The 26269-nt window shown below is 37.0% G+C and overlaps 1 protein-coding gene across 8 annotated transcripts in view; it reads left to right on the plus strand.

Moving 5' to 3' along the window:
• ZFAND4 (zinc finger AN1-type containing 4) overlaps nucleotides 1-26269 on the plus strand; it is an 86709-nt gene that overhangs the window by 36231 nt on the left and 24209 nt on the right. For 7 of the 8 annotated variants that reach the window (XR_006701569.1, XR_006701568.1, XM_045438051.1 and 4 more), the window contains exons 3-5: nucleotides 15698-15773; nucleotides 19286-19353; nucleotides 22677-22863. Coding sequence is in view for 6 of the 8 variants with exons in the window: in XM_045438051.1 (XP_045294007.1) it covers nucleotides 15698-15773; nucleotides 19286-19353; nucleotides 22677-22863 (331 nt within the window). In the remaining 2 variants the exon portion in view is untranslated. The remainder of the gene's footprint in view (nucleotides 1-15697; nucleotides 15774-19285; nucleotides 19354-22676; nucleotides 22864-26269) is intronic. The other variant, XM_045438055.1, reaches the window with a different exon arrangement.

Consider the following 26269-nt stretch of genomic DNA (forward strand, 5'->3'; position numbering starts at 1 on the left):
TAAATTCCACATATAACTGAAACCCTATGGTATTTGTCTTTCTTTGACTTATTTCACTTAGCATTATACCTTCTAGGTCCATCTCTGGTGTTGCAAATGGCAAGCTCTCTTTTTTTTATGTCTCAATAATGTTCCATCCTATACATACATACACACATATACACATACACAACAGATCTTCTTTATTTATCCATCAGTGGACACTTGGGTTGCTTCCATATCTTGGCTATTGTAAATAATGCTGTAATAAACATAGGGGTGCATGTATTTTTTTGAATTAGCATTTTCACTCTCTTTAGGTAAATACCCAGTAGCAGAATTACTGGATCACATAACAATTCTATTTCTAATTTTGAGGGGAACCTCCATATTGGTTTCCACAGTGGTTGGACCAGTTCACATTCTTACCAACAGTGCATTAGGGTTCTTTTTTCTTGACATTCTTGCCAACAGTGGTTATTTCTTGTATTTTTGATTTTAGCAATCTGACAGTTGTAAAATGATACCTTATTGTGGATTTAATTTGCATTTCCCTTATGATTAATGATGTTGAGAATCTTTTTATGTGATTTTGGCCATCTGTATGTCTTTGGAAAAATGTCTCTTCGTGTCTTCTGCCCATTTTTAAATTGGATTATATAGATTTTATGGTGTTGAATTGTATAAGCTCTTTATATAATTCAGATATTAACCCCTTATTGGATATATCATTTGCAAATGTCTTTTCCCATTCAGTAGGTAGCTGTTTTGTTGTGTTGCTGGTTTCCTTTGCTGTAGAAAAGCTTTTTATTTTGGTGTCATCCCAATAGTTTTTTTTTTTTTTTAATTTATTGAAATTCAAGTTAGTCAACATACCGTGTAGCATTGGTTTGAGGAATAGAACCCAGTGATTCATCACTTACATATAACGTATAACACCCAGTGCTTATCCCAACAAGTGCTCTCCTTGATGTCCATCACCATTCAGCCCAGCCCTTCACCTACCTCCTCTCCAGCAGCCCTCGGTTGGTTGTCTGTATTTATGAGTCTCTTACGGTTTGCCTCCCTCTCTATTTTTATCTTACTTTTCCTTCCCTTCCCCTATGTTCATCTCTTGTGTTTCTTAAATTCCACATATGAGTAAAATCGTATAATATTTGTCTTTCTCTGACTTATTTCTGTTAGCATAATACACTCTAGTTCCATCCACATTGTTGCAAATGATAAGATTTCATTCTTTTTGATCGCTGAGTAATATTCCATTGTATATATATACCACATCTTCTTTATCCGGTAGTTTAATTTTGCTTTTGTTTATCTTTGTTGGAGGAGACCTATCTAGAAAAATATTTCTATGACCAGTGTCAATGAAATTTCTACCTGTTTTATTCTAGGAATTTTATGGTTTCAGGTCTCACATTTAGGTCTTTAATCTATTTTGAGTTAATTTCCATGTATGCTGTAAGAAAGTGGTCCACTTTTATTCTTTTGCATATAACTGTCTAGTTTTCCCCACACTATTTATTGAAGAGACTGTCTTTTTCCCATCGTTTATTCTTTTGTCATAAATTAATTGACCATAAAAACATGAGTTTATTTCTGGACTCTGTATTCTGTTCTGTTCCATTGATCTGTGTGTTTATTTTTGTGCCAGTACCATACTGTTTTGATTGTTGTATATGTTGAAATCTGGGATTGTGATACCTCCAGCTTTGTTCTTTTTCAAGATTACTTTGTCTATCAGGTCATTTGTGGTTCCATACAAATTTTAGGATTATTTGTTCCAGTCTGTGACAGATCCTGTTAGTATTTTGGTAGGGATTGCATTAAATTTGTAGATTACTTTGGGTGATGTGGACATTTTAACAATGGTGGTTCTCCCAGTTCATGACCATGGAGTATCTTTCCATTTGTTTGTGTGATCATTTTGAATGTTTTTTCATCATTTTTAATTTTTTTCATCATTGTTTTGTAGGTTTTGGAGTACAAGTCTATCACCTTTGTGGTTAAGTTTATTAAATATTTTCTTTTTGGTACAATTGTAAATGAGATTGTTTTCTTGATTTCTGTTCCTGCTGCTTCATTATCAGTATATAAAAATGCAACAGTTTTCTGGATACTTTGTATCCTGTGACTGAATTAATTTATTAGTTCTAATAGTTTTTTGGTGTAGTCTTTAGGGTTTCTTTGTATAGTATCATGTCATCTGCAAATAGTGAAAGTTTAACTTTTTCTTTACCAATCTGGGTGCCTTTTTTCGTGATTATGGTACCTAGGACTTCCAGTACTATGTTGAAGTAAAGTGGTAAGAGTGAACATCTTGTCTTGTTCCTGATCTTAGAGGAAAAACTCAGTTTTTCACCATTGAATATGACCTTTGCTGTGAGTTTTTCATATATGGCCTATCATGTTAAGGTATGTTCCTTCTTGAGGGCTGCCTGGGTGGCTCAGTTGGTTGAGCATCTGACTCTTGACTTCGTCTTGGGTTATGGTGTCGCAGTTCATGGGTTCGAGCCCTACATTGGGCTCTGCACTGGCAGCATGGAGCCTGCTTGGGATTCTCTCTCCCTCTCTCTCTCCCCCTCCCCTGCTGGTGCTCTTTCTCTCTCTCTCTCTCTCTCTCTCTCTCTCTCAAAATTAATAAACTTAATAAAAAAAGTGTTTAAACTTACTTTGTTGAGAGTTTTTATCATGAATGGATGTTGTATTTATTCGTATGCTTTTACTGAATCTATCGAGATGATCATGTGGTTTTTATCCTTTCTCTTGTTATTGTGGTGTATCATTTTGATTGATTTGTGAATATTGAACAACACTTACATCTCGGCAATAAATCCCCCTGGATTGTGGTAAATGATTTTTTTAATGTATTGTTGGATTTGGTTTGCTGTTTTGTTGAGGATTTTTGCATCTATAATCAACAGAGATACTAACCTATAGTTTTCTTTTTTTGTAGAATCTTTATCTGGTGTTGGTATCAATATATGTGATGCTGAAGCAAGCACATCTGGTGTTGGTAACAGTGTAATGCTGACCTTGTAGAATGTATATGGAAGCTGTCCTTCCTTTTCTGTTTTTTGGGGAATAGTTTGAGAAGAATAGGTATTAACTTTTCTTTAAACGTTTGGCAGAATTCACCTGTGAAGCGATCTGGTTCTGGACTTTGTTTTTTGGGAGTTTTTTTTTTTTTAATTTATTATCATTTTTTTAATTAAAAAAAATTTAAAGTTTATTTATTTTGAGAGAGAGAGAGAGAAAACAAACCAGTGGGGGAGGGGCAGAGAGAGGGGGACAGAGGATCTGAAGTGGGCTCTGTGCAGATAGCAGTAAGCCCCATGTGGCACTCAAACTCATAAACTGCGAGATCATGACCTGAGCCAAAGTTGGACACTTAACTGACTGAGCCACCCAGGTGCCCCTGTTAGGAATTTTTAAATTACTGATTCAGTTTCATTGTAATCTGTTCACATTTTCTGTTTCTTTCTGATTTAGTGTTGGAAGGTTATATATTTCTAGGAATTTATCCATTTAATGTAGGTTGTCCAATTTGTTGGCATATAATTTTTCATAATCTCTTATAATCTTTTATATTTCTTTGGTATGGGTTGTTAATTTTCCTCCTTTTCTGGTTTTACTTATTTGAATTCCCCCCCCCCCCCAACCTTTTGTTGATCTTTTCAAAGAAACAGCTCTTGGTTTCATTGATCTATCGCTTTTTTAGTCTCTTTCTCATTTATTTCTGCTCTAGTTTTATTATTTCCTTCATTCTACTGGCTTTGGGGTTTGTTCTTCTTTATCTACACCTCTAGGCATAAAGTTAGGTTGTTTATTTTAGATTTTTCTTGTGTCCTGAGGTAGGCCTCTATTACTACAATCTTCCCTCTTAGAACAGCTTTTGCTTCATCCCAGAGATTTTGGACTGTTGTGTTTTTATTTTCTTTTGCGTCCATATATTTTTTTATTTCCTCTTTGATTTCTTGGTTGACCCATTCATGTTTAGTAGCATTTTACTTAGCCCTCATGTATTTGTGGTCTTTTTAGATTAAAAAAAATTTTTTTTAATGTTTATTTATTTTTGAGAGAGAGGCAGAGTGTGAGCTGGGGAGGGGTAGAGAGAGGGAGAGACACAGAATCCAAAGCAGGCTCCAGGCTCTGAGCTGTCAGCACAGAGCCTGATATGGGGCTCGAACTCACAAACTGTGAGATCATGACCTGAGCTGAAGTTGTACACTTAACCAACTGAGCCACGCAGGCACCCCTTAAAAAAAATTTTTTTAATGTTTATTTAATTTTGAGAGAGAGAGAGAAAGGGAGGGAGAGAGGGAGGGGAGGGAGGGAGAGAGATAGCGTGAGCAGGGGAGTGGCAGAGAGAGAGAGAGAGAGAGACACAGAATCCGAAGCAGGCCCCAGTCTCTGTCTCAGCTGTCAGCACATAGCCCAGTGCGGGGCTTGAACTTGTGAACCATGAGATCATGACCTAAGGCAAAGTCGGACACTTAACTGATTGAGCCATCCAGGTGTCCCTCCAGATTTTTTTCTTGTGGTTGATTTCCTAATTTTATACTGTTATGCTTGGAAAAGATGCATGATATGATTTCAGATTTTTTGAATTTATTGAGACTTGTTTTGTGGCCTATAATGTGATCTGGAGAATGTTCCATGTGTGCTTAAAGGAATGTATATTCTGCTATTTTTGGATGGAATGTTCCGAATATATTTATTAAGTCTGTCTCGTCTAATGTGTCATTCAAAGCCAGTTTCCTTATTGTCTTTCTGTCTGGTTGATCTATCCATCGATGTGAGAGGGGTGTTACTGTATTGTCAATTTCTTCCTTTATGTCTGTTAATAGTTGCTGTATGTATTTAGGTTCTTTCATGTTGGGTGCATAATTATTTACAATTGTTATATTCTCTTATTAGTTTGTTCCTTTTCTCATTATGTAGTACTGTTCTTTATCTATCGTTACAGTCTTTATTTTAAAGTCTATTTTGTTTGATATAAGCATTGCTACCTGTCTTTCTTTTCACTTTTATTTCCATGATAACTATTTTTCCATCTCTTCACTTTCAATCTGCATGTGTCTTTAGTCTCTAGCAGGCAGCATATAGATAGGTCTTGCCTCTTTATTCATTTAATCAGCTTATGTCTTATTTATTTATTTATTTATTTATTTATTTATTTATGTATTTATGTATTTATGTATGTATGTATGTATGTATGTATTTATTTTGAGACAGCACAAGTTGGGGTGGGGCAGAGAGGGAGAGAGAGAATCCTAAGCAGTCCTCGCACTATCAGTGAAGAGCCTGATGCAGTGCCCAAACTCACAAACTGAGATCATGACCTGACCGAAAACCCAGAGTCAGACGCTTAATGGACGGAGTCACCCACGTGCCCCCATATCTTTCCTTTCTTGCTCTCTTTATGGTTTCATGGCTTTCTATAGTGATGTGCTTAGATTTCTTTCTCTTTATTGTTTGCATTTCTATTGCAGGTTTTTGATTATGGTTACCATTAGGCCCATATGTAACATCTTACACATATAGTCGTCTGTATTAAGTTGATGGTCATTTAAGTTTGAACCAATTCTAAAGACACTAAACTTCTACTCCCTCTCCGTGTTTATGTATGTGATGTCATACTTTACATCCTTTTATTTTGTGAATCCCTTGACTTTCACATATAATTGATTCTACTGGTTTTGTGCTTTAACCTCCTTACTGGTTTTATAACTGATTAATCCACTACTTTTATTATGTTTGTATTTACCTGTGAAATTTTTTCCTTTCGTAATTTTCTCATTCCTGATTATAGCCTTTTCTTTCCACTCGAAGAATCTCTTTCATGTTTTTTGTAGGGCTGATTTAATGGTGATAAACTCCTTTAACTTTGTTTAGAAAACTATCTCTCCTATTCTGAGTGATAGCCTTGCTAGGTAGAATGTTTTTGGTCGTAGGTTTTCTCCTTTCAGCACTTTGAATATGTCATGGCTTGCAGTTTCTGCTGAAAAATCAACTGATGGCTTTATGGGGGTTCCCATGTATGTAACTGCTTTCTCTTTCTGCTTTTAAATTCCTTCCTTTATCAGTAATTGCCATTTTAATTATTATGCATCTTGGTATGAACTTCCTTGGGTTGATTTTTTGGGGGCTCTCTGTGCCTCCTTGATTCGGATGTCTGTTTCCATCTCGAGATTAGGGAAGTTTTCACATATTATTTTTTCAGACAAATTTTCTGCCCTCTTTTCTCTCTCTTCTATAGCATGAACGTTATTATTATTACACTTGATTATGTCACTGAGTTTTCTTAACCTATTCTCATTTTTTATTATTCTTTTTTTTCCCCTACTATTCAGCTTGGTTGCTTTCTATTACACTGACTTTCAGCTTGCTGATCTGTTCCTCTGCCTCCTCTAATCTACTATTGATTCCTTTATTGTATTTTTAATATCAGTTATTGAGTTCTTCATCTCTGATTGGTTCTTTTTTATATTTTTTATCTCGTTATTGAAGCTCTCACTAAGATCCTCCACTTTTTTCTCAAGTCCAGTAAGTATCTTTATGGCAATTAAATTGAATTCTCTATCAGGCATTTTGCTTATTTCCATTTCATTTAGATTTTTTTGCAGTGAGGTTGTCTTGTTCTTTCATTCAGTACATATTCTCCTGTCTCCTCATTTGTCCAATTCTCTGTGTTTGTTTGTAGATATTAGGAAAGTCAGTTACATCTCCTGACCTTGAAAGTAGTAGTCCTATGAAGAAGAGGTCCTGTAGTGACCTATAGTACAGTGTCCCATGATCACCGGAACAGGTGCTGCTGGAGTATCTCCTGTATAGGTTGCATGTGCCCTGCTGTTGTAGCTGAGCCTTGCTTGGCTTCAGTCCAGTTAGCTACAATGACCCATTTTGCCCTTTGTGGGCAGGGTTTGGTCCCTTTGCTATTCAGGGACCAGAATGGGGCCACCGTTAGCTTATAGTTGGGTAGTGTCAGCAGTCAGACCAGATGCCTGCCCCTTTGCTGTGGCTGCAGTAGCACTGAACTGCTGGGCGCTCTCCCTGTGTTGTCCTGAGAAGCTTTTGTTGGTGAATGGGGCCTGTAGACAAACTTGATGTCTTCCCTCTATCTGTTGGGGCTGCAGTAACCCCAAACTGCATGCTTTCTCCCTGTGCTGCCCCCTGAGAGGCTTTTTGTTGATAGGCAGCACTGCTGGTCAGGTCAGATACCTGTCTCCGGATTATCTCCTGGGGCTGTAAATGCACTGATCATCGGGGCACTCTGCACTGGCAGTCATAAGGTTCAGCTGCTGGGGCTGCTGGTATGTTTGGCTATCTTTCCTTCTCCGCAGGGCAAGAGTCACTTTGGATTGATGTCGGTCCCTGGCAGGGCTGCTTGCAGGATGAGACACAGCAAGAGTGCCTTTGGAAGGACTCTCTTGCCTAGTGGGGTAGGTTGGATGGGTGGATCCACAGGAGAACTTGCATAATGTTAGGAAGTTAAATGGATAGTGTTCACGCTCGTTCCTGCACATCTCTGGCTATGTAGGCTAAGGAAAGAGAAGAGAAATGGTGCTAGCCAATTCTTTTGTCCTTGAAGAAGGATCCTAAAGATACTCCTTCAGCATGTGGTCTGGGATTAATAAATGAATCTCCTCCGTGTATATCCCAGGCACTTAAAAAAAATTATTTATTTCTTTATTTTTAACATTTTTTTAATGTTTTTATTTTATTTTTGAGAGAGAGAGAGAGAGAGAGAGAGAGAGAGAGAGAGAGAGAGAGAGGGAGGGGCAGAGAGAGAGGGAGACAGAAACTGAAGCAGGCTCCGCGCTCTGAGCTGTCAGTGCAGAGGCTGACACAGGGCTCGAACTCAGACTGTGAGATCATGACCTGAGCCAAAGTCAGATGACCAACTGACTGAGCCACCCAGGTGCCCCTAAAATAAATTTTTTTTGGATTTAACTTTATTTTTTATTTTTTAAAATTTACACCCAAATTGGTTAGTATATAGTGAAGCAATGATTTCAGTAGATTCCTTAATGCCCCTTACCCATTTAGCCCATCTCCCCTCCCACAACCCCTCCAGCAACCCTCAGTTTGTTCTCCATATTTATGAGTCTCTTTTGTCCCCCTCCCTGTTTTTATATTATTTTTGTTTCCCTTCCCTATGTTCATGTGTTTTGTCTCTTAAAGTCCTCATATGAGTGAAGTCATATGATTTTTGTCTTTCTCTGACTAATTTCACTTAGCATAATACCCTCCAGTTCCATCCACGTAGTTGCAAATGGCAAGATTTCATTCTTTTTGATTGCTGAGTAATACTCCATTGTGTGTGTGTGTGTGTGTGTACATATATATACGTATATATATGTGTGTGTATATATATATGTACATATATATACATATATATTTTTTTTCTTTATCCGTTCATCCATCAATGGACATTTGGGCTCTTTCCATACTTTGGCTATTGTGGATAGTGCTGCTATAAACATGGGGGTGCGTGTGTCCCTTTGAAACAGCACACCTATATCCTGTGGATAAATGCCTAGTAGTGCAGTTGCTGGGCTGTAGGGTAGTTCTATTTTTAGTTTTTTGAGAAACCTCCATAGTGTTTTCCAAAGTGGCTGCACCAGCTTGCATTCCCACTGGCAGTGCAAAAGAGATCCTCTTTCTCTGCATCCTTGCCAACATCTGTTATTTCCTGAGTTGTTAATGTTAGCCATTCTGACAGGTGTAAGGTGGTATCTCATTGTGGTTTTGATTTGTATTTCCCTGATGATGAGTGATGTTGAGCATTTTTTCATGTGTCAGTTGGCCATCTGGATGTCTTTGGAAAAGTGTCTATTCATGTCTTTTGCCCATTTCTTCACTGGATTATTTGTTTTTTGGGTGTTGAGTTTGATAAGTTCTTTGTAGATTTTGGATACTAACCCTTTATCTGATATATCGTTTGCAAATATCTTCTCCCATTCTGTCGGTTGCCTTTTAGTTTTGCTGATTGTTTCCTTCGCTGTGCAGAAGCTTTTTATTTTGATGAGGTCCCAATAGTTCATTGTTGCTTTTGTTTTCCTTGCCTCCGGAGACTGTTGAGTAAGAAATTGCTGCGGGCAAGATCAGAGAGGTTTTTGCCTGTTTTCTCCTTCAGGATAAAAACATTGTTTTTAATATTTGTTTATTTTTGAGAGAGAGAGAGACACACACACACATACACACACACAGAGAGAGAGAGAGAGAGAGAGAGAGAGAGAGGAGGGGCAGAGGGAGAGGGAGACATAGAATCCAAAGCAGGCTCCAGGCTCTGAGCTGTCAGCACCCAGTGTCATGCACCCATGAACCTCGGGATCATGACCTGAGCTGAAGTTGGAACCCACTGAGCCACCCAGGCGCCCCACCCCAGACACTTTTCAAACTGCTTCTTTTATGCTGTATCTCCATGAGATTGCTTGTTATACTGTCTCTTTACGGGTGGGGATTCAGTTTTTTATTGCCCTCCAACTTTCCCGGAGCTGAGCCTGCTGAATTTTAAAGTACCTGGCTGTTAAGCCCCACTGGTAGTAAAAAAACGAAGTTAAGCCCCACTGTTTTTCAAAGCCAAATGTTATAGAGACTTGTCTTCCCAGTGAGGGTCCCTGTGCCTGGGATACCTGGCGTAGAGTCTGCTTCTCTTCCTTGTCTGTGCTTGTGGTGTCCCTCCCAGTTGTTTTCTCCTCAGGAGTTTGGTTCTCCACTACGTCTTTGCTCTTCCTACTGTTTTTGATGTGGCTTCCTCTCTGCAATTAACTGAAAAGTCTGTTCTGCCAGTCTTGAGATTGTTCTCTGGGTTGGTTGCACTGATGTGATTGTTATCTAGGTGTGTCTGTGGAGCAAGGTGAACTTAGGATTTTCCTTACCAGCCATCTTTACACAAGTCTACAGGATTTCCTTCTTTTTTAAGGCTGAATAACATTCCATTGTAAGTTTATACCACATTTTCTTTACCTATTTAACTGTTGATAAACATTTAGGTTGCTTCCATCTCTTGGCTATTATGAATAATGCTGCAGTGAACATGGGCATGCATAATCTGTTCCAGATCCTGATTTCTTTTGAATATATACCCAGAAGTGGAATTAATAGATCATATGGTAATTCTATTCTTAATGTTTCAAGGATCTTCCATACTGTTTTCTGTTGCAGCTGCACAATTTGGTATTCTCACCAGTAGTGCACAAGGCACCAGTGCAGATTTTTCCACATCCTTGCCAACACGCTGTTTTCTGTTTTATGTTTTTTTATGGACATCTTAATGGGTGTGATGATGTCTTACTGTGGTTTTGATTTGTACTTCCCTGATGATTAGTGATGTTGACCATCTTTCCATGTGCTTATTGTCCATATCCCACTGTCTTTTTTTAGGGAAATGTCTACTCAAATCCTTTGCTCATTTTAAAGTCAGATTATTTTTGTCGTTGTTCAGTCCAGTCTAAGTCCTTTGCCTTATAAGTTCTTTGGTTTTTTTTCCCATGTAACTCTTGAGGATTTTATCTTTATTATTGAAATTGAATAGTTTTATTACTAGAGACTAAGTCTTGGGCTTAATAATTCTAGGTTAATTTTCCCAGGTACCTATTGGGTCCTTTCCATTCGTAGATTCAGATTTTTTCTGTTTCTGGAAGCTTTTTAGGATTATTATTCTCAGTATTAGTTCTGTTCCATTATTTTCTTTTTTTCTTTTTTTTTGGATTTTGATAATGTAAATATTATTCCTTCTTGGCCTGTCTTCCATTTTCACTACTTTCTCTCTGACCCTTCTTCCTTCTTTATGTCCTTCTCATCCTCTTGGTTGTTTTCTTGCCTTGTCCTTTACTAAATGTGTATTTAAGTCTGTTATCTCTTGGTATCTTGTAATTTGTTCTTCATTTTGAGGTAATTTTGTCTTTTTCCTCCATTTCTTTTCTGAGTCTAGTCTGCTTTTTTTTTTTTTCAATTTCTTCCTTTTTTGTTTTTGTTTTTTGTGTTAGACATTTTCTGTTCTTAATTTTTGAAGTTCTGATTCAAAGTGCTCTTTCATATCTTCAGATGTTTGACTGTGTTTAACTCTGTTGCAGGTGTGGCCTTACAGTTTTCTTCTGCTTTATAGTTATTTTTCTGAGTAAAATTTACTTTAGTTGATAGGTTTGGAATAAAATTAGAAATTAAAATTATATATTTATTTAATATAGAAGTATATATTTACATACTGTATACTATATATGTTATACAACGTAAAGTGATATAATTTTTTAAATTATTATATAACTTATTATTATCATTAACTCTGTATGGATTTATAAATTTTTCTCCTGTTGGATTTTGTGGTATGGAGTGTTTCATAGATACTGTTTAATGGTGCTCTCTTATGTTGTTACAGCCATGTCCAGATATTTTAGTAGATGTTTTATGTTTGTTTTGTGCTGATGTGAGTTGGAGGGAGTTAAGAGTTTTCCAGTTTTGTGGTTCTTTTTTTGTCTTGCAAGACTCTTTTCACCACTTGCTCCTTCCCCACCCCACACTGAATTACTCAAAGACGCTCCTCCTCTTTTGTTTTTCTTGCCTCTCACAGAAGCTTCTTCAAATTGCTTGGCTTTAAAGTCCCTTCCTTATAGTCAGTGTTCTGATCTACCTGAGTCCTTTTTGTAGACTTTTCAGTCTTAGAATGGTTTCTTCTTCCTCATTATGATTTTATATTGGGCTTAATATAATGTCACTAGTTTCCATCTGTGTCTTCTCTGAAATTTTTCTCAGTCAGCCCTGCAGGGACAGGAGCATGATACTTCACTCATGAGGATTGGGTGATTGTCCCCTCTTATTCCCATTTATTTTGAAGTTTGGACATTTTCTGTCTTCACGATAGGAGAGTGAAGGGAATGGCTTTTGTGTAGAATCATTTCATTTCTTGTTGTTCTGAATTGTTTTGGGAGGAAATATTGGGAGATGGGAGCAGGGGTCCACCAGTGTCTTTAATTATCCATAGGTCCTATTGATTCTAGTTTATTTCCTACATGCAGATATGACTATGTTCTCAACTACATAGTATCTGTGTGAAAACTCTAAAAAAAAGACTAAAGAAACATGTGACTCATTAGGGTTAGATGAGGTACCCTCTGATGGGATTAGTGCCCTTGTAAGAAGAGACACCAGCGAGCTGAGCTCCCTTTCTTGTGCACACTCACAAGGAAGTCATATGAGTACACAGGAAGCCAAGAGAAGTGGCCTTAAAATGAAACCTACTTTGCCAAAACCTTGATCTTGACTTCGCAGCCTCCAGAGCCTTGAGAAGTAAATTTCTATTGTTTAAGCCACCAGTCTGTGGTATTTGTTAGGGCAACCCAAGCAGATTAACACACATACACACATTTACAAAAACACTCATACTCGTATATCACTTCTCACAGATTTATTTAGAATAGTGAGCAATTGGATAGGTAAAAATATCTCTTATTAGGGGACTGTGTAAATAAGTTACGACAGAAAAATATTAGAGTACCATTCAGTCATTAAACACAATGTATGGTTTTTTTTTTTATTGATGTGAAAAATGCACATAATATATTAATTGAAAAAAGTAGTTTATGATACAGCTCACAAAATTTGTTCCCATTTCTGGTAAAAGAAAAAAAAAAGTTTTAAAAGGAAATATGCCCAAAATGTTAAGAATAGATTCTGCTGGGTTTAGGATGACATGTAGTTTTTATTTTCTTTTATATATCTCCAAGTTGTCTACTTTTCACAAATGACTGTTATTTTTATAATATTTTAACTTGTAAAATGTTTTAGAACACTTAATAAAACGTTTTTATATATGTAATCTTTATTTTTTAGGAATACGTGTTTTATAGGAATTAATTTTTCTGGATTTAGTTGTATGAGAAATAAGAGTTGAAGTTTAAAGAGTTGAGGTTTAAAAGCAAACCTTAAATGGGGTTGCCAGATTTTTATTTATTAAATCTGGCAATGCTGTCTTAAAGGAAAGTTGGTTAGCTCTGTGTATTTGAGATTTTTAAAGTGTGTTTGTTAGAAAGAACCCTAGTGGTTTTTTAAATTTTTGTTTTTATTTTTTTAAGTTTATTTATTTTGAGAGGGAGAGAGAGAACACGTGCTCAGGGGAGGGGCAGAGAGAGAGGGAGAGAGAGAGAGGATCCCAAGCAGGCTCTGCACTGTCAGTGTGGAGCCTGATGCAGGGCTCAAACTCACGAACCATGAGATCATCATGACCTGAGCCAAAACCAAGAGCCAGCCACTTAACCAAAAGAGCCACCCAGGTGTCCCAAGAATCCTAGTGTTTTTTAATGTGTGAGAGAGGACACTGAGCCTCACAGAGGTTGATATTCTCCTTAAAGTCATTCAGCAACTCAAGTAGCCATTAGGATCACAGCTCAGTTTTGGATGTTTCTTTCACACTGTCTTGCCTGCCTGCCATCCTTACAATATTTATTTTAGCCTGATAAATGTTGGCTCAGTTCATTTAAAGTGTTTGCAGGAGTTGTACCTCAGTAGTGTTATTACTGTGTCTTTAATCCAGTTCTAAAGTTTCCATTAGAAAATAATACCTGTATGATGTGGGTTGAATGTAAACAGGGTAGTTAGTACCTGGCCAAATTGCTTTATCTAATTATGCTAGAGAAATCCTATAGTTTTGATTGAAAAGTTGACCTAGGCAAATTTCCAGTTTGTTAAAATAATTTGTGAAATAATTTCTAGTTTTAAAGCCTTTCTTTACCTGACACTAATTTTTAGCTGGAAGAAAAAGAACTAAACTGTTTCATTTGAGAGATATAATTGTGTCCTTCCTGCTTAGGGCCTCCTCCTTCTGTGACTGTATTCCATGATGATCTTTTGGAACATTTGGTAAACATTTAGTAGATACCAGGTCTTCTAACAGGCAGTACTACTGAAACATCACCAGACAGCGACTTTTGCTTTATGAAAACTGATTTTGTAGAGACTGATTAGCATAAAGGTTAAGCATGCAGTTTCTGGAGTTGGCCTTTGGGGGGCTTCACATCTCTATCTACTCTGTGTCAATCTCTCAATACTTCAGTTTTATAACCTGTGAAATGAACATAATATTGATGCCTACTTCACAAGATTGTGGTCGCAGTTTAATTATGATAATTGTGGTTGCAGTTAATTTATGATAATACAGGTCAAGCACTTTTAACAATGCTTAGCTGATAATAAATGCTAGTATACATACCACTGTTATTATTCTAGTCAAGTTTTAGTATCATAAGAAAAAGTAATTTGAGAAGACCGTGTAGGAGGTATTGAAGAAAGTTTTTCATCAACATCAGTGTCCATTAAATGTCATATTGAATAGATAATACTCTTTGGCTAGAATGGTACAGATATTCTTTGGGTGTTTAAATTTATACTTTGCAAAAGTATCATACTCCTTATTAATATTTCTTTAACATCACAGAAATGCAAATAAACTCTCTTGTAGACTATAATTTTTAGCATTGAAAATGGTCTACAGCATACTTTTTTTTTTTTTCAATGTTGAATTATTCTGTAATTAGTGTTCAGGCTCTACAAAAGAACATGTTAATATGCAATCACATATAAACACCGAGGTGGAAGGAATTTTCTAATATATTAAGGTTTATTGGAAATTATATTTTCTGTCCTTTTTTTTAATATTATTGACTTTTCCATTTAGGAGACATGTGAAAGATGCCATGTTAGTCACTGAATAACATTACTCTGAGAACACATTTTAGGGATATGACCCACCTTCCCCCATAACTAAATGAAGATTGTACTTCACAGCATTAACAAACATAAACTAAATTAGTTTAATTTCGTAAGCTAAATTAAATGTTCTATACTTTTAAACTTAGATACAATTGATGTACTAGTTTCAGGTACACAACATAGTGATTCAATGTTTGTATTTATTGCAAAGTGATCACTGTAATGAGTCTTGTTAACATCCATCACCATACCTAGTTACAAAAGTTTTATCTTGTGATGAAAACTTTAAGGTCTACTCTCTTAGCAACTTTCAGGTATACAATATAATACAATATTATTAATTATAGTCCCTATGTTATACATTATTTTATATATTTTATGACCTAATCATTTTATAGATGAGAGTTTGTACATTTTAACCCCTTCACCCCTTTCACGCCCCCATAATATACTTTGAACAAACTGCACATAAATGAATGAAGACTGTACTTTGCAGCATTAACAACTGTCTTCAATTTTTTTTTTTTTTTTTTTTTCTTGAGAGAGAGAGAATGTGAGCAGGGAAAGGGCAGAAGGAGAGGGAGAAAGAGAATCTTAAGCAGACTCCACACCCTTTGTGGAGCCCGATGCAGGGCTCAGTCTCACGACCATGATATCATGACCTGGGCCGAAATCAAGAGTTGGATGCTGAACCGACTGAGCCACCCAGGTGCCCCTAGGCCTTAAGTCTTAAACTCTTCAGGGCTGATTTCGTGATATTTGTTTTTTAATGGGCTCCCTAATGTTATACTTTGACTCAGGGTAGACAGTTATTAAAACATACCATTCTAGAGTGAGTGGAGTGGACTCCATCTACTTTCAGTCATTCTGTTGATTTTAGCTAAGCACCTAGCATTCAATCTAGAAGTTATTATTAGTAGTAGTTCTTTAATAAAATAGATTTGAATCATATTTTTTTGAAGATTCTATTGAATTTTTAACCATATTTTTATAACCTTCCCCTAAGGTATACCCATCTGTCAGCAGCACTTAATTTGGAATCACATGGAACTTGAAGATGATTATTGCTTGAGTGATTACAAGTGAGTGTAATTACATATTAGCTGTTTTATAGATGCTCAGTATTACAACTCCGTATATTAGTGTTTTCCTTCTGAATCCTTGGATCCTGTCTCTTCTGAATAGTTCTGACCTCTAGATTTAAAAAAAATTTTTTTTTAATGTTAATTTTTGAGAGGAAGAGAGAGACAAAGCACAAGTGGGGGAGGGGCAGAGAGAGAGAGAGGGAGACACAGGCTCTGAAGCGGGCTCCAGGCTTCAAGCTGTCAGCAAGAGCCTGATGTTGGGGCTCAAACTCACAAACCATGAGATCATGACCTGAGCCGAAGTCAGACGCCCAACCAACTGAACCACCCAGGCGCCCCCTGACCTCTAGATTTAAGTGTAAATCCTGAACCTTAAGATGTGTTAGCTCATTACTCCATACTGCCTGATCTTTATCCTTTGATTCTGTTTTACTTTTTCATTATTTACACCAAGTTCTATATCCTCTGTCTTTTTAGATCTCTCTCTTTTGATCTTGTCTTCTGTTCTCCTTTCTTTTAATATTGGCCCATTCCCACCTAACTACTTTCTTTTTTTCCCCATTTTTACAAGAGTATTGGGTGAGAATAAAAATCCTAGAAGATAGCACAGGCAGTAATTTCTCTGACATTGGCTGTAGCAGCATTTCTAGGTATGTCTCCTGAGGCAAGGGGAATAAAATCAAAAATAAACTGTTGGGACTACATCAAAATACAAAGCTTTTTAAAAAAATGTTTATTTATTTTTGAGAGAGAGAGAGAGTGAGCGGCGGAGAAAGAGGGGAAGAGAAGATCTGAAGCAGGCTCTGCTCTGACAGCAGTGAGCCCGATGTGGGGCTCAAACTCACGAACTATGAGATCCTGACCTGAGCTGAAGTTGATGCTAAACAGACTAAGCCACCCAAATGCTCCAAAATAAAAAGCTTCTGTACAGAGAAGAAAACAGTCAACAAAACTAAAAGGGAACTTACTGAATGGGGGGAGAAGATGTTTGCAATAATATCCAATAAAGGATGTATATATATCCAAAATACATAAAAACTTATAGGGGCACCTGGGTGGCTCAGTTGGCTAAGCATCCAACTCTTGGTTTCGGTTCAGGTCATGATCTCATGGTTTGTGAGTTCGAGCCCTGCTTTGGGCTCCATGCTGATAGAGCAGAGCCTGCTTGACGCTCTCTCTCTCCTTTTTGTCTGCCCTTCCCTGCTCTCTCTCTGTCTCTCTCAAAATAAATGAATAAATGAATTTAAAAAAAAACAGGGGTGCCTGGATGGCTCAGTTGGTTAAGCTCCGACTTCAGCTCAGATCGAGATTTCGTGGTTCATGGGCTCGAGCCCCACATTGGGCTCTGTGCTGACAGCCTGGAGCCCGCTTCAGATTCTGTGTCTCCCTCTCTTTCTGCCCCTCCCTGCTCACACTCTGCCTCTCTCTGTCTATCTCAAAAATAAATAAACATTAAAAAAATTTTTAAAAATACTTCTACAACTCAACACCCCAAAACCAAATGATCCAATTAAAAAATCGGCAGAAGATATGAACAGGCATTTCTCCAAAGAAGACATCCAGATGGCCAACAGATACATGAAAAGATGCTTAACATCCCTCATCATCAGGGAAATACAAATCAAAACTACAGTGAAATATCACCTTACACTTGTTAGAATGGCTAAAATTGGCACAAGAAATAATAGGTGTTGGTGAGGATGTGGAGAGAAAGGAACCCTCTTGCACTGTTGGTGGGAATATGAACTGGTGCAGCCACTGTGGAAGACAGTATGGAGATTCCTCAAAAAATTAAAAATAGAACTATCCTATAATCCAGTAATTACATTACTGGGAATTTGGTCAAGGAATAAAAAAAACACATATTCAAAGGAATATGTGTACCCCTGTGTTTATAGCAGTATTATTTACAATAGCCAAATTATGGAAGCAGCCTAAGTGTCCATCAGTAGATGAATGGATACACACACACACACACACACACACACACACACACACACACAGGAATAGTATTCAGCCATTAAAAGAACAAAATCTTGCCATTTGCAACAACATAGATGGAGCTAGAGAGTATAATGCTAAGTGACATAAGAAAACGACAAATACCATATGATCTCAGTCATATGTGGAATTTAAGAACAAAACAAGTGAGCAAAAGAAAAAAGAGACGAAATAAATAGGTTCTTAACTATAGAGAACAAATTGATGGTTACCAGAGGGGAGGTGGGTAGGGGAATGGGTGAAATGGTGAGGGGAATTAAGAGTATACTTATCATAATGAGCGCCAAGTAACATATAGAATTGGTGAATTCACTATATTGGACACCTGAAACTAATATAATACTATATATTGTACTGGAATTAAAAATTTTAATTAAGGGGCACCTGGGTGGCTCAGTCAGTTGGGTGTCTGACTTTGGCTCAGGTCATGATCTCACATTTCATGGGTTCAAGCCTGTGTGTCAGCACAGAGCCTGGAGCCTGCTTGGGATTCTGTGTCTCCCTCTCTGTCTGCTCCTCCTCTGCTCATGCTCTGTCTCTCTCTCTCTCTCCTTCAAAAATAAATAAGAAAACATTAAAAACATTTTTTATTTTTTTTTATTTAATTAATTTTACTTAATTAAAAAATAATGAGATGGGGCGCCTGGGTGGCGCAGTCGGTTAAGCGTCCGACTTCAGCCAGGTCACGATCTCGCGGTCCGTGAGTTCGAGCCCCGCGTCGGGCTCTGGGCTGATGGCTCAGAGCCTGGAGCCTGTTTCCGATTCTGTGTCTCCCTCTCTCTCTGCCCCTCCCCCGTTCATACTCTGTCTCTCTCTGTCCCAAAAATAAATAAATGTTGAAAAAAAAAAAAATTAAAAAAAAAAAATGAGAAATTAAAGAGAAAAACACTTGATAAAGATAAAGAGTATTGGGGAAGAGATTTTTGTTCTTCACCAAATCTTTAATTTTTCATTAAGCCCTCCTTCTGCTGCTAAGTGACACTGTGTGCACCAGTGATTACAGATACACCATTCGCTTTGGTCTCTCTTGCTCTCTTCTCTTACATAATTCTTCATTCTTAAGAACAAAAGGGTCAGAGGCCATGTAGAATATCTAGAATAACACTGGGATTCTGAAGCTCTTGTAGATTTGCTATTTTTCAATTTTCTATCTTATTGAATAGATCTGTTTTCTAACACTTTGGGTCTTGGACAAACTTCCTTTTTTACTTAGGGCCTCGATTTCTTTACATGTGAAATGAAGGGATTAAACTACATGATCACAGAGGTCCTTTACAGTATTTTTATTCTGAGTTGTCGTGTCATATTTAAAGATTATGAGAACTTCTTTACTTTTTCATTATTTATGCAAGTAATTAACATTTGCATTTATGCATATTGCTATATATATATTTTTTTATTACAGAGGGTAAGTACTATGCCTGATAACCTAGCACATAATTATGTGTATATGTAACACCGAATACACTTCGATGATTATGGTTTGTTTTTGTGTTAACTATCCACAGCATTTCAGAAGGTTGTACCTTGAAGCTGGTATTGGCTATGCGTGGTGGACCTATAAATACTAGAAGAGGTAGGCATTTGTTAATTATGCATATTAAAGCAAGTTGACAATAATAATTTTTAAGCCAGTTGGTATTTTTGTAGTCCCAAGTTTTATCAGGTTCTCTTTCTGCTATCAGGTCTTAGAAGAATGACATTTGTTTTTCTAACTATTGTTCTTTAAAGCCTAAATGCCCAGAAGCAGGAACCAGGGATATTAAAAAAAAAAAAAATCTCACCAGTATAGGGAAAGGAAATGGAATAGCATAGTGTAAATATGTTGTTATCATTGTGTTTAGGTGGATACCAGTTTGTGCTTTTTTACCCACTGAGTCTTCAGCTCTGGATGGAATGGTTGTTATAGAAAATTCTAAAGTTGCCTGTTAGCCTGGTTTGTGCTGCGCTTGGGTTTCATGGATATTATTGTGGCCCTATTGTGGGCGTCTCTGGAAGTCATTCATTCGTTTAACAAGTATATTTTATGCATCTACTAGGTGTTCAGTGCAGTGTTCCATGGAAGAAAAAGTTTCTGCTTCCTGACAGTGCTCACAATAAAGATGTAAAGACTTGATGTCATTCCAGGCAGTTACAAGTGCCGTGGAGGAAATAGGGAAGTGTGACAGTGTCTGTGGAAATAGGTTAGTAGGAGGATGATTGTGGAAAAGATGACATGAGCAGAGATGTGATTAACAAGAGAGTTCTAAGCATGGGAAGAACTGGGAGTATTCACATTGGCTTCTGATTCAGGTTTGTCACATGAATTCCCACGAAGAAGCGGGATCCTTAGACTGCTCAGAGTACTCCTGCTCTGTGGGCCTCATTTGGGGAAGGCCTTCATATTTGTTTGATCCTTTACTAATCCTGAAGACCGAGGTTAAGTATTGATTCCACTGCTGGTTTACATTTTCCATGAGTCAAATTTTATCTCTGTGTGTCATAATTTGGGTTAGATTAGGGATATTATCATCTTTTTCCTAGCTGCTTCAGGAGGACTTTCTGAGATATGTTACTTTAGTTGTTCAACTATTTTGGATATGTTAGAAAAAAAGCAAAGGTAGCAATGTTAGAGTTGGTTAACTAGCACTCCTAATATCAGGGACTTTCTATAAATTGGGCTTGTAAAATTATCCTATGTGACATAAGGCAATGTTTACAGTACCAACTCTGATGGTAGTGTAAGAACCCTAAAGTGTTTATGGAGCCATTATGGTAAGATAGAATTATACAGTGTTTAGTGCCATGTGAATTCCACTGTATTAAAATTTGGAAAGTTGGTTATTTTGTATAGCATTGTCTTTAAACCAGGGTGTTTTATCAGAACATCTACTTTTATTAGGACCAGAATTAGTTTATGTTTATGAGAAGTGTAGGTGCTATAGATTTTGAGTTAAGAATATATGTATGTGGGTTTTATTTTGTTTTATTTACCTTTTGAGAAAATGAAAATGAAAAGCATCACTACCCTTAGGTAGTGGAAGCTGTGTAATACTTTTTTCCCCACAACTTTCTGTGCCTTCTTTATAAATCTGAAAAATCAGCACCTAGAACTTGTCTTTTTTTCATATTTTAAATTATATGTTTAATAATTTTGCCTTTGTTGAATCAACCTCTTTAAAATTAAAAGCTTGCTGTTGTCTCCCTACATCCTTGAGAACTTTGTTAAGAAGAAAAACTATATATACCCAGGTCTAGAATTTTTCCATATTATATTTGAGAAACCATATTTATAATTATTTAGTCTTACTTAAAGATTATGGTTTAGAAAATACCTTTATTGTGTGAGTTTCAGTAATGGTTAGCTTTTAAAATTATGTGTGAATTAATCATTATCAAAACAACATAGAAAATCCTTTCTAAAACTAAATTGTATCCTATATATAACAATGTCTTATACCTGCTGAAATCAAAGTGGTTTTCCTGTTATGAAAGGTGTATGCATACACACACATGGATGCACACACGTATTCAATCTCAGTGGCTCCTTAAATAAGGCACACCATATTGATTTAAGTAAGGCTTTCTCATGTAATGGCAGTAGCATTGTTTTTATTTCTTATTCATGTAATGTGGAAAGTGTAGCATTAACTTAAAAATGGCAAGAACTTGTTATAAACATGTCTTTTAATATTGCACATTTTGTGCCTATGCAAGAGTTGATCAAGACATCCAAATGTTTTTATGAAATAAGCTAAACTTTATTATTTCTGGTTTTTGTGTTTAAGCAGTGGTCATTTTTGGATTTAGGGTATGAGAACGTCTTTAATATTTTTACCTTACTTTCACAACTTAAAGTTTCTTATTGCTATAACTCATTGCTATAACTTTTGTAGAGGGTAGCACAACACTGTGATTCTGTTAATAAGTAAGCTGTTTTTATTAAAGTTAGGGAATCTAAGAAATTGTTGCCCTTTTAGGAAAGAGAAAATGTTTCTGCAGCTTGAAATGAGAGTTTTTGGGAGCAAACTTTTTTCCCTGTAATCATTACTTAAGTCAGAATCTTTTAGAACATTTACTCCATGAACTAGAAATCTCTTGAGGCCCTTCCCACCACAGGAGCAGCATCTGTGGCTGCTGTGGACAAGAGCAAGTTGTAATGATGGCTGCAGTATCAAACCTGAGGACCACTACAGGCCACGAGAGCCTATAGTAGTGGGGCTCCCCTGTAATCCTTATGCTCTGGACACATGGATACCTACCAAGACAGTGGGGTCCTGGGAGGATGCTTTCAAGAAGCAACATACTGACCATAACACACACTGCAGTTTTAGTATACTCAGTGGCCCCCTTGTGTTCTAAATTGTTGTTGCATTTAGCTAACTTCATGTCAAGAAACAGCTCTAAGAAGAATCTAAAACCAGAATCAAAGAAGAATCTAAAACCAGAAAGAAAAAGAGGGATTTATTTGCTTCTGATTTCTAACATATGTCTCCCAGTTATGTGCATGTGTTTATTTTTTAATGTAAAGTAAATGGAATTTATATTGCTTTAAAATACTGATATAACCAATATTGGAATATATGGGAAGCAGGCGTGTGAAAAGAAAATAGTCATAAGTAATTATGTCCTAGAATCAGCAAATATACAGACTCTCGTGGTACTGGAAAGTACTGATGTATTTGGTTAAGCCCTGTATGTAACATCCTAATAATGCATTTTATTTATTTCATATTAGTTCAACATAGGGAATGTTGTATTAACTACAAAAAGACCAGAAACTCACTTAAAGAATATCACGTACTCTATGTTGTATGCACACGATTGTTCCAATTCAGCACATTATATCCTGTCATTGTACTAACATGCATTAAACTTGATATAAATTGAAAGCTTGTTTATCGATTTTTCCATTTGTAGTTCCTATGGAAGATCCACTTAGGGAGATGGCTGAGTACATGGATTCCAGTCGAGATGAGGTCTGGGAGAAGACCTCCTGCAACAAACAAGTTACATTTTTGGTATACCGAGAAGGAGATCAGTTGAATTTCTTTCGTGTAGTAGATAGGGGAGATGGCACTTTAACACCATTATCTGAATCTTTAAGGTAAATAGGTTTTCATTTGCATGTCTCACTTAGAAAAGGAGAACATTGTATGATATGCTCATAAACCTCAGTATTTGTGTTGTCAAAATAGTCTTATATCCACAAGATTGACTAAATTTTGTGCATTCTTGCCACCACCCCCCCAACCCAGGTATGTAATTCCAAAATTGTTCCTCATTATGATTGATATTTAGAGAGTCACTTATAAAACTGAAATTTGTTTATGGAGTAGGATTTTTTCATATAAAAATTGATTTCTGTCACTTTATGAAACTGTAAGATGCCTACCTAGATTACAGATTTTTGTTATAATTGTGTGTTATTGTACAACCTTGGCATAATAGAAAGGGTTGACCTAGAGTTGCTGGTTTTGTTTTGTTTTGTTTTTTCAAAATTTAACTCTACTGCTTAAAAGTAGTTAAATCTCTTTACTTCTCTGGTCTTATTTTCCTATTCTGTAAAAGGAGGAGGAGTTGTTACATTCTTTTTTTTTTTTTTTTAATTTTTTTTAATGTTTATTTATTTTTGAAGGAGAGAGAGACAGAGTGTGAGTGGGGGAGGGGCAGAGAGAGAGGGAGACACAGAATCCGAAGCAGGCTCCAGGCTCCAAGCTGTCAGCACAGAGTCCAACGCAGGGCTCAAACTCACAAACCAGGGCTCAAACTCACAAACCGCGAGATCATGACCTGAGCTGAAGTCGGATGCTCAACTGACTGAGCCACCCAGGCGCCCCAGGAGTTGTTACATTCTAAACTCAGAAGGAAACAACTTAAAGGTACTTAGTTAGGCAATAGAACAGTTAGGAAATCTTACAAGGTAACCTGTGAGTTTCTGTGTATTCTGTCTTACTTTGATTCTTTATTGCCTCTCACTTTAAGTCACTAAACATTTAATGAACTTTCATAGCCAGTCTGTAGACTAGCCCTGGCTTACGGAGATAATTGTCCCTCCCTTCATAGAGCATGCAGTCTGCTATAACTAGTGTCAATAATATATTCTTTCCAGTTGTTATTAAAAGATATCAACATCTTTGGAAAGCCAGATGAGAGGACCTTCATTTTGCCTGAAAGATAGGGAGTTAGGGACAATCTCTGAGAAGAAGCACCTTAAAAGAGGAGTAGGAGTTTACTAACCAGACAAAGGAAGGAAAAGTATTACAGGTCACTAAATTTAATTAGATTAGTTGTGTTTTTGGGGTGTTGAATTATATAACTTCTTTAATATATTTTGGATACTAACCCCTTATCGGATATATCATTTGCAGATGTCTTCCCCCATTCAGTAGGTTGCCTTTTCATTTTGTAGAAGGTTTCTTTTGCTATTCAAAAGTTTTCTATTTTTGTGTAATCCCAATAGTTTATTTTTGCTTTGTTTCCTTGCCAGAGGAGACGTATCTAGAAAAATTTTGCTAAGGCTGATGTCAGAGAAATTACTGCCGATGTTTTCTTCTAGAAGTTTTATGGTTTCAGGTCTCACATTTAGGTCTTTAACCCATTTTGAGAAATGGTATAAGAAAGTGGTCTAGTTTCATTCTTTTGCATGTAGCTATCCAGTTTTTCCAGCACCATTTATTGAAGAGACTGTCTTTTCCCCATTGTATATATTTGCCTCCTTTGTTGTAGATTAATTGACCGTTTAAGCGTGGGTTTATTTCTGGGCTCTCTATTCTATTCCATTGATCTATGTGTCTATTTTTGTGAGCACCATAATGTTTTGATTATTATAGCTTTGTAGTATATCTTGAATTCTGACATTGTGATACTTCCAGCTTTGTTCTTCTTTCTTAAGATTGCTTTGGCTTTTGGGAGGTCTTTTGTGGCACAAGTACCTAAATTTAATCCCATAGTATAAAAAGCTAGTGACAAAACCATGCATAGAAAAAATAACTGGTAGTCTGGATCTGGAGTACAGTTTTTGTGGCTCAGGAGTCTAGGCACAGTTTAGCTGGTTGCTCTGCTCTGGGTCTCCCAAAGCTGCAATCAGGGTGTTGGCAAAGATGGGCTTTTAACCAGAGGCTTGATTGAGGGAAGCAAATCTGCTTTCAATTTATTCATGTTGTTGGCATAATTCATTTCCTGGCAGTTGTATGACTGAAGGCCCTGTTGTTGTTGTGTTGGTTTTTTTGTTTTGTTTGTGTGTTTTTTTTGCTTTTTTCCCCCTGGCTTTTGGTTAGAGGTTGCCCTCAGCTCCCTTCTGATTAACTCAGAATCAACTGATTTGGGGCCTAAATTACTTCTGAAAAATCCCTTTTGCCACATATTCTACTGACTAGAAGCAAGTACTAGGTCATGTTCACCCTCAAGCGTAGGGGAGTATCCTAGGTATGAGCACCAGGGATTGGGAATCATGGCAATTTCTTTAGATTCTGCCCACCACAAGTTATGTGGAAGAAGGATTAGACTTATCATTTATTTGAGAGCGGACTGTGACAAATGGGTATTGACTGTTGACTCTAATTTGTTAGGATCTGGTTAGCACTACAAAGCACAGTAGTAACCATGTAGTAACCAGAACCATATAGGCCAGAAGTATAGAAGAGGGAGAGATGAAGCCTACAGCCTTAATCCAGTATCTCTTACTTGGACCATGAATAGATTTTTTTTCAAAACGTTTATTTATTTTTGAGAGAGAGTGCAAGCAGGGAGGGGCAGAGAGAGAGGGAGACACAGAATCCAAAGTAGGCTCCAGGTTCTGAGCTGTCAACACAGAGCCCGACGTGGGGCTCAACCTCACAAACCGCAAGATCGTGACCTGAGCTGAAGTCAGATGCTTAACCGACTGAGCCACCCAGGCGCTCCTGAATAGAATTTTTTCATACCAGTCTCTCCGTGTGCTAGCTTACTGTTATTTTGGTTTCCTTCCTTAGAACATCCTCTTTTGGCTCTTTCCCTAAAGGAGAAAATCTAAGCCCTTAACTTAGTATGTAAGGCCCTTTACAACCGGTCATCATCAGTTTCTCAGGTCTCCTTTGTGCCATGTTTTTGTACATCTTTTACCATTTGCTAGAAATGTCATTTTCTCCTTTATCCCAATTTCTCCTCAGCCAGCTTCTGTTTATAAAGAACATAGCCCAAATGTTGCTGAGGATTTCGATTAAAATTGTATTATTGTTCCTCTCAAGATATTTTTTAATTTTTCTCTTCCTTTCTACTCACCTACCAGAACTGGACAAGGAATAGGGTACAGAGAAAGAGGAGTAGAAATCTTTTTCTGGTTATACCTTGAATGGCATTTATCTTGACTATTGTAGGGGAGCCTTTCTTACTCTACAATAGAGGCCAGCAAACATTTTTTGTAAAGGGCCAAATAGTGACTATTTTAGGATTTTAAGGTCAAGAGATAAAATCAAGGATACTATGTAGACACATAACAAGAGAGAAAACAAATTTCCACAAAATTCTTACTG

This window comes from Leopardus geoffroyi, chromosome D2 (genome assembly GCF_018350155.1).
Source record: "Leopardus geoffroyi isolate Oge1 chromosome D2, O.geoffroyi_Oge1_pat1.0, whole genome shotgun sequence".
In the NCBI taxonomy this organism is placed as follows: domain Eukaryota; kingdom Metazoa; phylum Chordata; class Mammalia; order Carnivora; family Felidae; genus Leopardus; species Leopardus geoffroyi.